The sequence below is a fragment of the Prunus dulcis genome, chromosome 2 (assembly GCF_902201215.1).
Source record: "Prunus dulcis chromosome 2, ALMONDv2, whole genome shotgun sequence".
NCBI classification, from domain to species: domain Eukaryota; kingdom Viridiplantae; phylum Streptophyta; class Magnoliopsida; order Rosales; family Rosaceae; genus Prunus; species Prunus dulcis.
Genome location: NC_047651.1, coordinates 7164913 through 7181746, shown reverse-complemented (window position 1 = coordinate 7181746; position 16834 = coordinate 7164913). Strand labels below are relative to the sequence as shown.

General features: G+C 38.6%; 1 protein-coding gene across 1 annotated transcript; it reads right to left on the bottom strand.

Annotated features, from left to right (window-relative positions):
- Positions 1–12742: 12742 nt before the first annotated feature.
- LOC117618027 (MDIS1-interacting receptor like kinase 2-like) lies at positions 12743–16534 on the bottom strand. Its single transcript, XM_034347657.1, has 3 exons — positions 16451–16534; positions 13194–15618; positions 12743–13098 (listed from the first exon to the last, which is right to left on the bottom strand). Exons 1-3 carry the CDS (start codon positions 16532–16534, stop codon positions 12743–12745), a joined length of 2865 nt encoding a protein of 954 aa, XP_034203548.1.
- Positions 16535–16834: the final 300 nt, after the last annotated feature.

Below are 16834 nucleotides of genomic sequence, written 5' to 3'. Positions count from 1 at the left end.
CGTATGTTAAACTATCCCAATCAATATGACCTTGTTCATTACTAAGGGTTGATCGGGATCTTATGGGCGAATAAATTTGGCAGACCATTAACAAATTTCTCTTTCCAAAATGGTTGATTACTATCATCTCTGATCATGACTCTAGAGATTAACACATCTTTATACCACCTAAAATCAGATAACTTAGGGCATCTTAAATTACTCAACTGATCATGTATCCTAGCAGTAGTGTTACTTGGTGTTCCAATGAAAAGGTATCCTGTTTTACTTAGAAGACAGTTTTAGAAGTTTCTGTTCACTTTCTTCTTTTGAAGATCAACCCAAGAACCTTGAGAAATATGAGTCGCTTATTTAGAACCAACTCTTGCAACTCTAGCAGCTCTACAGTCAGTATAGGTAAAGTCCCAGAGATAGTTAATGAAGAACAATTAGAATATGAGTCTAATAATGAACTAGACGTTCGAGACTGGAACATACCTAAAGTCCCTAGTCAAAATATTTATAAGAAAAAGTGGTCACTCTCTAGTTTTAATACAACCACCCATGTAAAAATGGTTGAACAAATCTATGCTTTAAGTCAAGAATATGAGACCTGTCAGTTGCTTAATCTTGAGTCAATTAGAAAACACAAAACTGATAGAAACAATTTCCTTCATATTGGTCTAGTCCAAGTTGCTGTTAAGCCATTAACCAGATTAGGATTAAAAGCTTCTATCCTTCTCTGTTTACGTGATGCTAGATTCACTAATTTTAGTGACAGTACGCTAGGAATTATTGAGTCAAGCATTGCAAATGGTCTAGTTCATTTTGATTGTTATCCTGATTTCACAGTAAGTCTGAGTAATCGCCACATATTAAAACTCTTAACTCTGAACATAAAAACTAATGGTTATGAAGTCTTGCCGGGTACCCAGCCCTTAGCATTAGTTTATAGAATCTATTATAAAGTCACAGATACTAATATGAATTTCCAAGCTTTGAGTAAAAGTCCAAAAAATCAAACCTTGTTAATCCAGAGTCATACACTTGATGCCACTATAAGAGTCCCTCATTCCATTAAATGGTCGGATGTGTCCCACCCAGCTGATTGGACCCTAACCTCCGAGAGTCAACCAGTTCCTATTCAGCGTAGTCTAAATAATCTAGATTATATCCAACAATATCTTGATGGCACAGTTAAAATTAATTTTGGTGATCCACCTCCACAAAAGTCGACAGTACAGTTACAACAGTTACCCACACCTAGTCAATCACAGAGACATATCCTTGCAAGGCATTCCTTCGCAGCCTCTTCTTCCACTCTAGAACGAGATCTAGAGTTAGAAAAAGCTTTGATTGACTTAAAATTAGAATCACTGAGAAAAACTTCCCAAGTTACTCATCTTGTTTATGGAAAACTTCCAGAAGACACAAATTTGAGTCTTCTGATTCACCCACTCAATCTGATTTTGTTGAAGCCGGTTTCAAAGTCAATAACCAGCTACGAACACTTAATAAAAATTTTATAATTAACTGGAAAAAATTAGATAGTCACCTACATGCCCCTGAGAACCAACCCAGAAGAGATAATTACCACTCAGCCATCACCGACAGAGTCAACAGGGAACGGATTTTTAATAAATGCAAAAAATATATGCGCACTGCTAAAACTGAAATTTATTATCTTGATTTTGTAGAGAACCGTTATTTGCCTAATGAGTTGAAAACTTTAACCCAGGAAAAATGGGAAAAAAAAAATAGATCACACTGAGGTCCTTACTAGTCATCCACCTGTTGAATCTATCGTTATTCAGCACCAGAAATAAAAAATAATTGCCAGTCCTTTTAAGATCCCTGATTTAGAAAGTAAAATGATAATTGAGCAAAATAACTACACCAACCAGAGTCTGATTATCATAGGTAAACAATTAGATAAGATAGAGACAAAAGTTGACAAATTATTACCAAGAGAAATTGCACCTAAGCCACATGATTAGAAACCTTTAGTTACTTTCCAGGATTTAAAGTCGAGTCCAACTTTTAAGACAAAAGAAACAATAACAAAAATTGAAAAAATGTTAGAAGAATTAACGCCAGTCAAAAGAAAAGATAAAGAAAAGATCGAAACAAGCATTAAAGTCATAGGATCCTTTGAGTCACCCTTTGCTTTCCATAATTCTTCTGAGTCTGAATCAATTACCAGTATGGACATAGAAACTAGCAATATTTTTAAAATTGAAAATGCGTTTAGAAATCTTGAGCTAGAAAATAATCCTCAAGTCCAAAGATTAACAAATAGAGTCAGCCTAACTAGCCTCACAAAAAACTGGTATGCTAAGCCAACACCTCCTGATATACAATTTGAAGAACGAAATACTCAAAGTCAGTTTTCTGTCTCTTCTGATAAGTTATATGAATGGAATATTGATGGCCTTGCTGAACAAGAAATCCTTAATAAGCTTCAACATAAGTCCATGGTAGCTAATAGTTACATCACCAACCACAGTTTCAGGCAGTCTGAAATTGTTCCCTTGTTAGAAACTGGTTTCACCGGAACTCTTCGTTCTTGGTGGGATAAACATTTAACCCATGAGTCTAAACAACAAATAATTCATGCAGTCAAACTTAATGAGGATGGTCTTCCTATTTTCGATGAACAAATAGGTCAAGGCATTGAGGATGGAGTTAACACCTTGCTTTACACAATAGTCGATCATTTCATTGGAACACCCAGTAACACTACTGCTAGGATACATGATCAGTTGAGTAATTTAAGATGCCCTAAGTTATCTGATTTTAGGTGGCATAAAGATGTGTTTATCTCTAGAGTCATGATCAGAGATGATAGTAATCAACCCTTTGGGAAAGAGAAATTTGTTAATGGTCTGCCAATTTATTCGCCCATAAGATCCGATCAACCCTTAGTAATGAACAAGATCATATTGATTGGGATAGTTTAACATATGTAAATATAATTAGCACAATTAATCAAGTCAGTATGAGAATGTGTGTTGATATGAAAATTGGTAAACAAATCCAGTCTGAAAGAAATTCTGCTAAATATTAGTTAGGTAATTTCTGCGAACAGTATGGTCTGATGTCTATTCCCCCATCACAACCGACAGTTTAGTAAACGACGCCATTATTCACGTAGAAGACAATCATTCCAACATAATAATGAAGATAAAGAATTTTATAGCAAAAAGAGATTCTCTCCTAAAAAGAATTGGAAAAAGAGTCACAACAAAGATAAGGATAGTCACTTTAAGAAAACAACTGACAAAAGAAAAGTAAAATGTTATAAATGTCAAAAGTTTGGTCACTATGCTAATAATTGCAAAGTTAAAGACACAATTAAACAATTAAAAATCACGGATGAAGAAAAAGACAAACTCATCAAAGTCCTTGAGTTAAGAAATTCTGAGTCAAGTGAAAATGAAACCAAAGTAAATCAGACTGAGTCTTCTGAGATGTATTCTTCTGAGGCACAACCCAGTTCACCCAGAATCCAATTTGGTTGCCAAGATAATTGTTGTAAGTCTAAAACAATTAATGTCCTCACCAAGCAAGAAGAACAAGAAGAATTATTAATTGATTTAATAAGTAAAGTTGAAAATCCAGAATTAAAATCTGAGTATTTAAAAAAAACTGAGAAAAGTCATTAGTCAAGAAGAGCCAAAACAATTTACCTCCAAGAAAATAAGTCTAAACACAACCCTAGAAAAATTTAATACAAAGAAGGAAGTCACTTTACAGGATTTACGACTAGAGGTAAAGTTAGTCAAAAAAGAAATCATTGAGTTAAGACAAATAAGTCAAAAGTTACAAAATGAAAATTATGAGATAAAACAAGATTTGATTAACTTATTAGAAAATAAGATCACTAAGTCTACACCAGTAAGTCCCTCAAATTCTGATGATGAACCCTCCAATCTGGAGCAAGCCGTCAATTTAATTAAATATGTAAATTTTAGGAAATGGTATGCCCGAGTCACTATATTTGTCAAAAGCTTTGAGTTAAACATAGTTGCCCTCTTTGATTCAGGAGCCGACCTTAATTGTATCCAAGAAGGTCTAATCCTAACTAAGTATTACAAAAAGTCAAGAGAATCGTTAAGCACTGCCTCAGGAAAATCACTCCAATTGAATTATGAGATCTCTAAAGCCCATGTTTGCCAAAATAAAATTTGTTTCAAGATCTCTTTCGTCTTAGTTAAGAACATTACTGATGAAGTCATCCTAGGGTTACCCTTTATTGCCCTTTTATACCCTTTCCAAATTGAACACGATGGTGTCATTTCCACCTGTTTAGGAGAAAAGGTTAAGTTTGAATTCCTGAGTAAACTTGAGTTACATAATTTAAAAGAATTACAGAAAAATGCAGTCACTGAAACAGTCAGAGTCATCCAAAATAAAGATAAGGAACTAAAATTTCTCCGAGAAGAAGTTAAATCTAAAAGAATTTAGCAACAACTTAGTCATGAGTCTTTACAGTCACAAATCCGACAGTCTGAAGAGAAGTTAAAACAAGAAGTCTGTTTTGAGTTACCCAATGCCTTCTGGCATAGGAAACAACATGTAGTCAGCCTTCCTTATGTCAAATCCTTTAGTGAGAAAAATATCCCCACTAAAGCCAGATCAATTCAAATGAGCCAAGAATTAATGGAATTTTGTAAAACTGAGATCACAGAATTGCTTGAGAAAAGAATAATCCGTAAGAGTAAGTCACCCTAGTCTTGTCTTGCTTTTTATGTCCAAAAAAATGCTGAATTAGAACGCGGAGTCCCGAGACTAGTTATTAATTACAAACCACTTAATATTGTCCTAGAATGGATTAGATATCCAGTTCCTAACAAAAGAGATTTAATTAATAGATTAGAAAAATCAGTCATCTTTTCTAAGTTTGATATGAAGAGTGGATTTTGGCAAATTCAAATTCATGAGTCTGATCGATACAAAACTGCTTTTGTTACCTCTTTTGGTCATTATGAGTGGAATGTTATGTCCTTTGGTCTTAAAAATGCGCCCAATGAATTTCAAAATATAATGAATGAGATTTTTAATCCTTATAGTCACTTCTCCATTGTCTATATTGATGATGTGCTTATCTTTTCTCAATCGATAGAGCAGCACTGGAAACATCTGCATAAGTTCTTACAAATAGTCAAACAAAATAGATTAGTTGTTTCTGCTAAGAAAATTAAGCTATTCCAAACTAATGTGAGATTTCTTGGGTTTAACATCTGCCAGTCACAGATTAGCCCCATAGATCGAGTTATCTAGTTTGCTGACAAGTTTCCTGATCAAATCCTAGACAAAAGTCAACTCGAGAGATTTCTAGGATCTCTAAATTATGTTTCTGATTTCTATAAGAATTTGAGAAAACAATGTAAGCCTTTATTTGATCGCCTTCAAAATAATCCTCCACCTTGGTCATCTATTCATACTGATATAGTCAAACAGATCAAAACTCATATTAAGACACTTCCTTGTCTTGGTATCCCTTCTGCTGGTGCGTTCCAGATAGTTGAAACTGATGCCTCTAACATTGGTTATGGAGGTATCCTCAAACAAAGGGTCAATTCTAGTCAATCTAAGCAAATTATTCGATTCCATTCTGGCACTTGGTCACAGTCCCAAAATAATTATAGTACTATTAAGAAAGAGATATTATCTATTGTATTATGCATTAATAAATTTCAGTTTGATTTATTAAATCAAAATTTTTTAATCAGAGTTGATTGCAAGTCTACTAAGCATGTATTAGAAAAAGATGTTCAAAATATTGCATCCAAATAAATATTTGCAAGATGGCAAGCTATTTTGAGTATATTTGATTTTGATATTGAGTATTTGAGAGGAAGTGAGAATTCTATCCCTGATTTTCTTACCAGAGAATTTCTGCACAGAAAACAATGGCAGAACGAAGAAAAGAAAAAAGATAAGCAAAAGAGTCAAATTGGTCAATCTAGTCAACCCAGTCATCCCCAGTCACTCCGAGTCCTCCCTCCATCAATGAGTCAAACCAAACATGAGTTGCCTTCCCAGATCGTCCCTTTCCCGGGATGTCCCATTCAAATTAGTAACAAATTTGCCAACCTAGGAGCCACAGTCCGCCAGGTTCGGCCCAGTTTTCAGTCTGCCTTAATTTCTAGTCATGATCCCTTCCAGGATATTGCTCTGACTAATCCTCCAGTTGCCTCTTACCATAAGACGTCTCCATACATGATCAAGAGTAATAGTCACCTGTTCATAATTGAGTCAAAATATAACTCCATTGCCAACCCAATCACCATTGCCAAATCTTACTTTCCACCAAATAGTCATTTCATTCCCCCAGCGCCATTTAAAATCTAAAGTATTACCGAGACATCCTCCATGAGACCCATTCCATCACCATTAAACCAATCAAAGACAGAGATAATCCCCACATCATCCTCTATCATTCCCTTTACATCCATCAAATAATCAGCGAGAATGAATGGAGTAGTCATCCCTATGATCTCATAGTTCTCCAATCAGAACTTCAATATAGTTACTATGATTATATCGAAGCATGGTATTCTATCTTGCTTCACCAATCAGTTTATTTTAGTCATTCATGGTTCCTAAATTTTGATAGCAAATTTAAGAGTCCTTTCCCTTACTGGTTCAATCACTGGTGGGAAAAACATGGTCCAGTCATTGACCCCTTCCCCCCTCCAATGCAAGATTTAGTCAATTATTTTACTAATAAAAATAAGTTCAAAGAATCTGAGCTGTTCTTCCCAAACCTTCTCCATTTTGTTGCCAAGTACAAAGTTCCTTGGATCCTCAAATGGTCATATCAGGTTAATTGGGAAACCAGAGTCCTATCTCGCCAGTTCTCAATCAAATGGTGGGATAAATTTAAACTTGAGCGTATTGCAGATTATATTTATGCTGATTTCCCTCCAATCAGGAATCCTCAGCCTGAGAAAAAGACATCCCCTGCTACTTCACATTCTTCTGTCCCAATCGAGGGAAAATCCAAGTCCGAATTGCAAAAAATTGCTCGTCAGTTAATGTTGCAAGCTTCACAAATGAATGAAGATAATGATATGATGCCACTCCTAAGTCACAGTCATCTACCAGTCAACTAAAGTCATCCAGTCAAAAGACTTCAGCCCCCAAAATGCGGTGGAGTGATTACCCTTCTGATGGTCAAGACCCCTATGATTTTAGTCCTCTTGACCTCGGAGATGATTAAAGCTGCCCAACATCATGAGCCCTAAGAAAAGGCATCCAAACCCATGCTTCAACAGTCTGATAGCCCGTGTTCCTTTTATGAGATTCCCCGACAAAGTAAAAGTTGCAGCACTCACTAAAAGCAAAAGCTTTCGCGTGCTTCTACAGTTACTTTCCATAAGCATCCAAAGTTACCAGCTCATCAAACAGTTCATTTTATTTGCTTATTTAAGAAGGCCTTGGCCTCAGTTCTCAGTGGAATGTAATTTAGTACACTATAATTTTCTCAGTTTCAAAGTTCTATCAATATTAATGCTCTGAAGAACTAAGTGGTGAAACTAGGATCTTTGTAAGTGTTTTGCATTCTGCAAGTTATCAAGTTATCAATAATATTTTACTTTAAGTAATGCTTATTTTAATTGCATCTATTTTCGTCTATTCATTAATTTGCTTCATGCATAAGTAGCATATGTTCTATAATCTTAGTGCCTATACATTCATATTGTCATCCTGGTATCATTCCCACCATTTGATTGAACCAGTAAGGGAAAGGACTCCTGAATTTGCTATCAAAATTTAGGAACCATGAATGACTAAAGGGGCCTAGCGTCTTTCTCGGAATAGCTATCTAAAGTACCCAAGCCAAGGGTAAGGTTGATTTTTCCTATAACTCTATCAATTCCGATCGAATGCCCATCTTTAGAAAGCATTTACCCCGCAAGAGAGGAGGATTGATGGACATAGGCTGCAGATGGACCAGAATATGCTGTGGGACTTCTGACGTTCGTTCCTCCTTATCTTGCCCGGTAGGTTGTTACAGAAAGAGCCAAACCAAAGCAAAGCAGGGACTGATTCCACATGGGGAAAGAAAGGAGTCGGGCTAAATAGCGTAGATAAGAGTTTTCAAGTTAGGCTTTTTTGAAAGAAAATGCCTTTTGTTGTTGTCGCGTCTTAGGGTCTTATCGGCTTTGAGGCTAGTGACCTTCTCCGGTCTGTGATGGAAGCAATCTCTCTCCGGTCGGTTCGACTGTTAATGGTTTAATGAATATCTCCTTAGGAAGAAAAGGCTCTTTGGCTCTTTGCAATAAGCGCTGTTCGAGGAATAACCACATCCGCTGCTGTGAAACGGTCTTACAGTAAGCGCTCTTAGGCTAATAACCGCTGTTCGTTAATCTAGCGTTTTCGATTTTCACTAATCCGAATCTAGGGGTTGTTCACGAATGTCCTCTTTCATAAGAGCAAGGTGGTGAGTAGGCAACGTCGTTTTTAAGTCATTGATAGACCTCTCCTACTATACAGAAAAAGAATCCGATTATGTTATGTGCATTTTGCCGGGCTTAGCCCTAGATACCCTCCCTACCCCTTTCGACGCAGCAATGAGAACAGCAGGGGTTGCTTTACTTCTTGGCGGAGGAGTGAGTGACTCTTCTTCTTTTAGGCTGGCATGGTCTTAGAATGCACGATAGAAGTGCGGACTAAGAGCTGTTTAGCGGGATAAACCCTGTGGGATAACGGTTCTTTTAAGGCATACCTCTCTTTCTGATTCTGACTGTCTTGCGAACCTTGCTTTAAAGCTTTCACGTGGGCAATTGATAATGTCAATATTCTAACTCCTTTTTCTTTTTCGGAGGAAGCTTAAACAGAAAGAAGACGATTTTCGGGCCTTTAGCAGACGATTTTTCCACTTTCATTAGACGCTCTCCTGGCTTTAGCGGAATAACAGCAGTTGGTAATATTATAGGTAAGAAAGAAGCCAATGTCCCTAGTATCAGGAAGAGGGTTGACAAAATCATAGGGTGCACATTCATATGATTCTAGAAATTCCTTTTTCATGTCCATTCCCAGGCGAAAGACGGCTATTCTTCGCATCTCGAAATTGAATTCCGTCTTAGCCGTGGAAGGCAGAAATGCTATCCCTTCCAGCTCTCATCCTAGGATAGTCTCAAGCAGAGGTCTTATAGGGAAGAGAGTTAGCAAGCGAGTAAGGTTCATTGAAGTTATGATTGGAGACCTTTGAGATCATAGGGATGACTGCTCCACTCATTCTCACTGATTATTTGATGGATGTAAAGGGAATGATAGAGGATGATGTAGGGATTATCTCTGTCTTTGATTGGTTTAATGGTGATGGAATGGGTCTCATGGAGGATGTCTCGGTAATACTTTAGATTTTAAATGGCGCTGGGGGAATGAAATGACTATTTGGTGGAAAGTAAGATTTGGCAATGGTGATTGGGTTGGCAATGGAGTTATATTTTGACTCAATTATGAACAGGTGACTATTACTCTTGATCATGTATGGAGACGTCTTATGGTAAGAGGCAACTGGAGGATTAGTCATAGCAATATCCTGGAAGGGATCATGACTAGAAATTATCTGTAAGAACTTATGCAGATGTTTCCAGTGCTGCTCTATCGATTGAGAAAAGATAAGCACATCATCAATATAGACAATGGAGAAGTGACTATAAGGATTAAAAATCTCATTAATTATATTTTGAAATTCACTGGGCGCATTCTTAAGACCAAAGGGTATAACATTCCACTCATAATGACAAAAAGGGGTAACAAAAGCAGTTTTGTATCGATCCGACTCATGAATTTGAATTTGCCAAAATCCACTCTTCATATCAAACTTAGAAAAGATGACTAACTTTTCTAATGAAAGGACCCGCCCCGAATTTTCCCAAAATCCGAGACAAATCCTTTGGAATTCCAGACATCATCCCGATGCCAGGCCCACTTACTAAAGACCGAGACTTTCTGCCGAAAATTCGGCAGAGTCTCCCCTATAAATTAGACATTTCCCAAAATTTCACCTGCATAAAAACACATTTAATATCCCCAACTGGCAGCATGCACAATATAAATTCATGCAATTCACACATATGGCCTTCGGCCTTCCATTAAATCTCAACCAACTACCAAACAATTCGAATACGAATTATGACTAATATTTGGTCTGCGGCTGCACCTAATGACCTTAGGCTGCCTACGTACCCTCCTTGAGGGATCAAGCCACACGTAGTTCTCTCATACAACCCAATTCCACACTTAGGCGATACCTCATTTCCTTTCTCTGTATTCCACATAATCTCCCCATACGCCGGTACAACCAACGCCACGTATGGGGTCTGTCAACACGCCGGATAACCTACGCCACGTGCGACCATGCCATACTATCACATATCTCCCCCTACGCCGGTACAACCAACGCCACGTATGGGGTCTGTCTCAACGCCGGATAACCTACGCCACGTGAGACCTCCACATCATATCACATAACTCCCCATACGCCGGTACAACCAACGCCACGTATGGGGCCTGTCCCAACGCCGGATAACCTACGCCACGCGGGACCTCAACATCATATCACAAATCTCCCCATACGCCAGTACAACCAACGCCACGTATGGGGCCTGTCGACACGCCGGATAACCTACGCCACGTGCGACCTCAACACAATATCACAATATCTCCCCATACGCCGGTACAACCAACGCCACGTATGGGGTCTGTCTCAACGCCGGATAACCTACGCCACGTGAGACCTAACTTTCACTTGATGGTGCTTGTAGTGAAACCAAAATCCGGGAAAGTACTTAAGGTAGTGCATATAGCACCCCAACTGACATTCTAGATGCTTTGTACCCTTGTACAAACATATAATTCTAATTATATAAATATACCAATATTCTAATATTGCGTAAACCCCAACAATAGTCTAGCACCAAATAATCCCCCTAGGAAGGTGAGATTACTCCGGAAGACTCACGGTCAACCAAGGGTCAAACTACCCTAACCCTGGTCAAACGGGCCCACGGGGACCACGACCGCCAAACTCCGATCCGAAAGTTCCTATGGGTTCTATAAGGTATAGGACACTTGTCCTGCAAGTTTGGTTCAGATCGGACGGTCGGATCGCTCACGATCGTACGATCTAACGGTTAATATAAAATATAAACTTTAAATTATTGAATCGGAACATCCGGGGCTCCGATTCACGATCCGTGAATTCCTACACGATCCTAGAATTACCCAGATTAACATATATTAAATTTGGGACCATCCGGCGGTCCCAACCTATCGAACCCGGATAACGCCCGATAGGCGATATCCGTTCGATAATCAAACGACGTCCGAATTGAGATCCGCGAAATCCTACGCGCTCGTGACGGCACGAGGACCTCAAAACTGTCCAGAGACACGCCACCACCGTCGCCCACGCGCCGCCACACGCGCGGGCAGACCGGGTGTCCAAAGCGATTACGGTCCGTCGAAAAATCTTGGAACCGAGACTCCAAACTCCTACCCTAGGTAAAACACCCTATTTGGAGTCACTTTTTTTCTTGGACAACCCCCAAAAAGTGGCCGAAAATGGCCGATCACGGCGGCCGAAGTTCGGCCAAATTTCAATTCGAAATTCGAATTGTCTACGCTACAAATCGATCAATTCCTACCCAACCATCAGCTAGAACATGTAGAGGGGATGAATTTCCATACCTTGATCGCCAGAAATGGCGGCCGGAGGAGGGAGATCGGAGCCGGCGAAGTTTCGGGCGAAAATCACCATTTTCCGGCGGCTGGAGCGACGGCCGATCTCGGGGGAGGGCTGGGTCGTGACGCCGAGGCCGAGCCGGTTCTTTTGGCACCGGTCCCGACCGCAGCCGCGGCCGGTGGCCGGAGATACGAGGAGAGAGAGAGAGAGATCGCGGGAGAGAGAGAGAGAGAGAGAGAGAGAGAGAGAGAGAGAAAAAACCAGATTTTTATAAAAAAAAATCCCATTTCGAAATATTTACGGTTGTGCCACTGGGTTTCTTTTGACCATATCTCTCTCGTTACAACTCCGATTCGAGCCCACTACGTGTCTATGAACTCGTCTCGGTACGACCTATCCAAAAATACAAGTCACGGTCCCAAATTCTCTCCGGTTAAAAATGTGACTAAAATACCCTTAAATAATTAAATAATTAAATAAGGGTTAAATTTGGGGAAATTTGGGGTCGGGGTGTTACATCTAACCTGTTAATTAAATCTCTTTTATTAAGGATTGGATATCTAATCCATTCTAGGACAGTATTAAGTGGCCTGTAGTTAATGACTAATCTTGGGACTTCACGTTCTAATTCAGCATTTTTCTGTTCATAGAAGGCAAGACAAGACCAAGGTGACTTACTTTTACATATTATTCTTTTTTCAAGTAATTCGATAATCTCGGTTTTGCAGTTCCATTAATTCTTGACTCATTTGAATTCGTCTGGCTTTAGTGGGGATATTTTTCTCAGTAAAGGACTTGATGTAAGGAAGACTAACAACGTGCTGTTTCCACCATCGTCTATTTTGTGTCGTGGTTTTACAATTTTGTAGTAGGTTAAATTCTGCACAAGGTTTAGTTCTAGAAATTAAAATGTGATGTGAATTTTCTACAAAAGGTGGTAATAAAAAGGATAATCTGGTTACACCAGCTACTTTGATACAAAAATCAACAATACACATGCTAAAGTTTATATGAAAAGAAGTACTCAAATGACTACAATATACATATGGCACACGCAATTCAGATCATAATGAGTTGTTCAAGGGTAATATCATTTGATCTTCTATTGGAAGAAGCAGTTGGGAACGATAAAGCCTGAGAAACCATGTGCATTGTTGGCCTCGATTGTGGATGGGAATGTCTGCATGCAATTGATAGCCTTGCAATGGTTATGAGTTCATCTTGAAGTTGAGGTGTAGGAGGTGGAAGGCTTTGGTCCAACACATCCTTGAGAAATATGTTTGCATAGGTGGTGGATGGAAACGAAAAGGAGGAGACGAAATTGCCTAGCTGCTTTCCTATAATCACTTCCAGTGCCAGCACTCCAAAGCTATAAACATCACATTTTTCTGTTACCTTCATTGTGTAAGCCAGCTCTGCGTGCATATTAAAGAAGAGCAAACCATTAATATAGATATATCCAGAATTAATTTTTTTTTATAGAAAAAACTTCTATATTTTTATATTTTACCTGGTGCTACATATCCATATGTGCCTACAAGAGCAGTCCAATTCGACGAGTCTGGATTCAAAAGCTTAGCAGTGCCAAAGTCCGAAACGCAAGGCTCATAGTCACAATGCAGCAAAATGTTGCTGCTTGTTATGTCTCGATGCACGATAGGTGGCGCACAATCATGATGCATATAACACAAAGCATGAGCTACACCCTTTACGATTCTCACCCTTGTACTCCAGTCCAACTTTTTAGCTTCATGCTCGTTGCTCAAGATTGCTGCCAAGTTACCTTTTTCCAGATACTCATAGGCCAAAAACGAGTGATGGGAACTTGAACAAAAGCCAAGAAACTTCACAATGTTTCGGTGTCGTATCTGAGTTAAGGCCCTTATTTCATTAAAGAACTCCTTCCGAGATGCCTCCTCACCATCAAGTGTTCTATGGAATTTCTTCACTGCAACAATGCTGCCTGATGGGAGCTTTGCCTTGTAGACACTTCCCTGTCCTCCCTTCCCGATGCAATGGACGACATCAAAACCATTGGTTGCTTCCATGATTTCTCCGTACATTTTTCTTCCGTCAAAATTAGTTATTGAGAAAAAACTTTCATGCATCTGTTCGATTTCCTGTTCTTGCTTTCTTCTACTTCTTCTTCTTCCAATCAAAACAAAAGCCAGGAAAGCAAGTAATAGTGTTCCCAAGATAGGGAAAATGATTAAGAACGCCTTCCTTGAGGTATGCTTATGCTCCACAGAATTATTGCAGGGTTTTAGTCCTCCAACGTTGCCACACAATCCATTATTCCCTTCCATTAGAGCATTTTGAAATGCTTTGTTGTTGGGGATTGGACCCTGCAGTTGATTGTAGGATATGTCGATGTCATACAGGCCATGCATTTCATCAAAAGTTGTTGGAATGAGACCTGTAAGATTATTGTAGGAAAGATTCAACTTCTCCAAGCTTTGCATACTGCTCATCAGTTCTGATGGTATCTTACCCCCAAGTGAGTTATGACTTAGATCAAGTTGGGACAGATGAACTAACTTCCCCAACTGAAATGGAATTTCTTGACTGAACTTGTTGTTTCTCAAATTCAAATAGTTTAATTTGAGCAAGTTGCCTAAAGTGCCTGGAATTGACTCATTGAATTTGTTGGTGGACAAGTCAAGATATTCAATATCAGTCAGTGATCCAAATTCTGAGGGTATAGGACCCCAAAGTTGATTTCCATTCAACATCAAATTCACCAAAGAAGTCAATCTCCCAAAGTCCTTGGGAATCACCCCTACTAAACTATTGGAAGAAAGATCCAATACATGAATTTGGGTTGCATGGCTAATCTCAGGTGGTATACTACCAGTAAGGTTGTTCCCCACAATTCGTAGTGTTGCTAATTGCGGGCACTGTCCCCAGAGCTGTGAGATTTCACCGTGCAAGTTATTGTGGCTCAGGTCAATAAAATGAAGATTTGGATAGGCACCAAAGTTTTCAGATATATTGCCCGTTAGTTGGTTCCCTTCAAGACGAACCCTCACTAAGCTCTTGCAATTTTGCAAACCTTTGGGGATTGTACCTATGAAATGGTTGGAGTTTACCGTAAACTTTTGTAGTGATCCGCCTTGGCAAATATTTTGTGGCAAATAACCAGAAAAATTGTTAGTGTCGAGTTCCAGCACAGTCAACTTCATGAGATTCTCAATCTCTTGGGGGATGGAGCCAGAAAGTTGGTTATCGCGTAGGAATAAGATTTCTAGGTTGCTCAAGTCACCAAGTGAAGTGGGGATGGAACCATTGAATTGATTCTGGCTCAACTCTAGCTCCACAATAGATTTCAAATTCCCTATCTCTTTTGGAATTGTGCCAGAAAGATTATTTTTAAAGAGATAGAGAAGGGTAAGGTTTGTTAGATCACCTAATGATGACGGGATTGGACCGGATAGATGGTTATCATCAATGCATAATTCCACTAGAGACTTCAAATTTCCTATTTCTTGAGGAATTGAGCCATTTAATTGGTTCGTATTTAGGTGCAGGGCTTGAAGATTATTTAGAAGACCAATTTCTGGTGGGATTCTCCCAGACAACTGATTATAAGAAAGGTCAAAATAGATGAGTTTGGAGAGGGAACTTATCTGAGATGGGATGGCACCAAAGAGTTGGTTCAAGCTGAGGTCAATGTATTCGAGATTAGGGAGGGACAGGAATGGAAATTCATATAGCGTACCTTGTATCCCAGAATTGGTGAGGTTGATCCTGTTGACACTTGCAGCAGTGTTGCATGAAATACCAGTCCAAACGTTGCATGGGATTGTATTTACTTTTGGATGGTAAGCCCATGAGGTCAGATTATTCTTGGTTTGATTTTGAAAGCTAGCTTTCCATTTGAGAAGAGCCTCTACTTCAAGAGAAGAAGCAAAAGCAATGTTTGGTGATGAGAACACCTGGACATACGAGATAAGGCAAGCTAGACAGCATAATAAATATGTCATTGTATTTTTGTTTCTGTATACAATCGTGTATTTGATGGCTTTATTTATAGCTATTATTCTACATGCACTAATTCCGTTTTCCACAATATATCCAGCGATCGACATGTTTTTGTGGTTGAGATGGCTTGAGACATCTCTTTCACTTTTCTTTCTAAGAGGTAAGGTGGTATGTTAATTAGTCATCGTCTTATAATGCAATGTTTGAATTTTGTGGTTGAATTTAGAGTTAGTAATAACTTGGATGCTTGACAATGTTCATTCTTTGAATTTTGGCTGTTGAATAATGTTAAATACAATCGAAAACTTAACGAAATAAAATACAATATTGTATAAGTGCATGGTTCCACAACTAATAGTCTGTAGAAGGTTTTCTTACTCATATTTTAGATTAGGCATAATTCATGTTGCAGGGGCGAAGAGAAACTTATACCTGGCTAACGTTGTTTACATGATGACTCTCAGCATGTAAGGGATTGTGAGGGATCTACAACTACGGGGTTAAAATTAATAAAATTGAAACTATGGGGACCAAAGTGGTAAAATCAGTAAACTACGCGGACAAAAAAATAACTTTCTCCTTTATTTGTTGTATGTGATTGTATTTGATTTTTATATGAGATTGTAAGGATATGTTTTGTAAGATGAACAACGGGCTGCAATATTTATGCAAAAAATTACGGACTCACGGCACACCACGATATGCTGAAGACGGTCAATGCAGTAACTGAAGCATATGTTACAAACCAGAACTCAGTATTCTTGTATGAAAGGATGGTAGATTTACCTTGTACACACTTCCCTGACCTCCCTTGGCGATGCAATAGAGGACATCGAAACCATTGGTTGATTTCATGATTTCTCCATACATTTTTCTTCCGTCAAAATTAGATATTGAAAAGAAAAAAAAGTCTGGAATTGACTCATCGAATTCGTCGGTGGAAAGATCAAGATATTCAATATCAGTTAATGATATCCAAATTCATAGGGTATAGGATGCCAAAGTTGATTGTCATTCAACTTCAAATTCACCAAAAATGACGATCTCCCAAAGTCCCTTGGGACTGCTAAAATATGAATATGGTTTGAATACTTTAGGTTAACTTTATTCTTCTCCATAAGGAGGTATATATAAGAGTTTACAGGGTGCTATACAAGGAATTAGATACAG

Excerpts from the sequence above, each read along its gene's own strand:
- LOC117618027 (XM_034347657.1), bottom strand. The coding sequence starts at position 16,534 with ATGTATGGAGAAATCATGAAATCAACCAATGGTTTCGATGTCCTCTAT. Across the intron at positions 15,619-16,450 it reads GTCAGGGAAGTGTGTACAAG|GTGTTCTCATCACCAAACAT; the intron begins GTAAATCTACCA and ends TCGTATGTCCAG. Across the intron at positions 13,099-13,193 it reads ATATGGATATGTAGCACCAG|AGCTGGCTTACACAATGAAG; the intron begins GTAAAATATAAA and ends ATATGCACGCAG.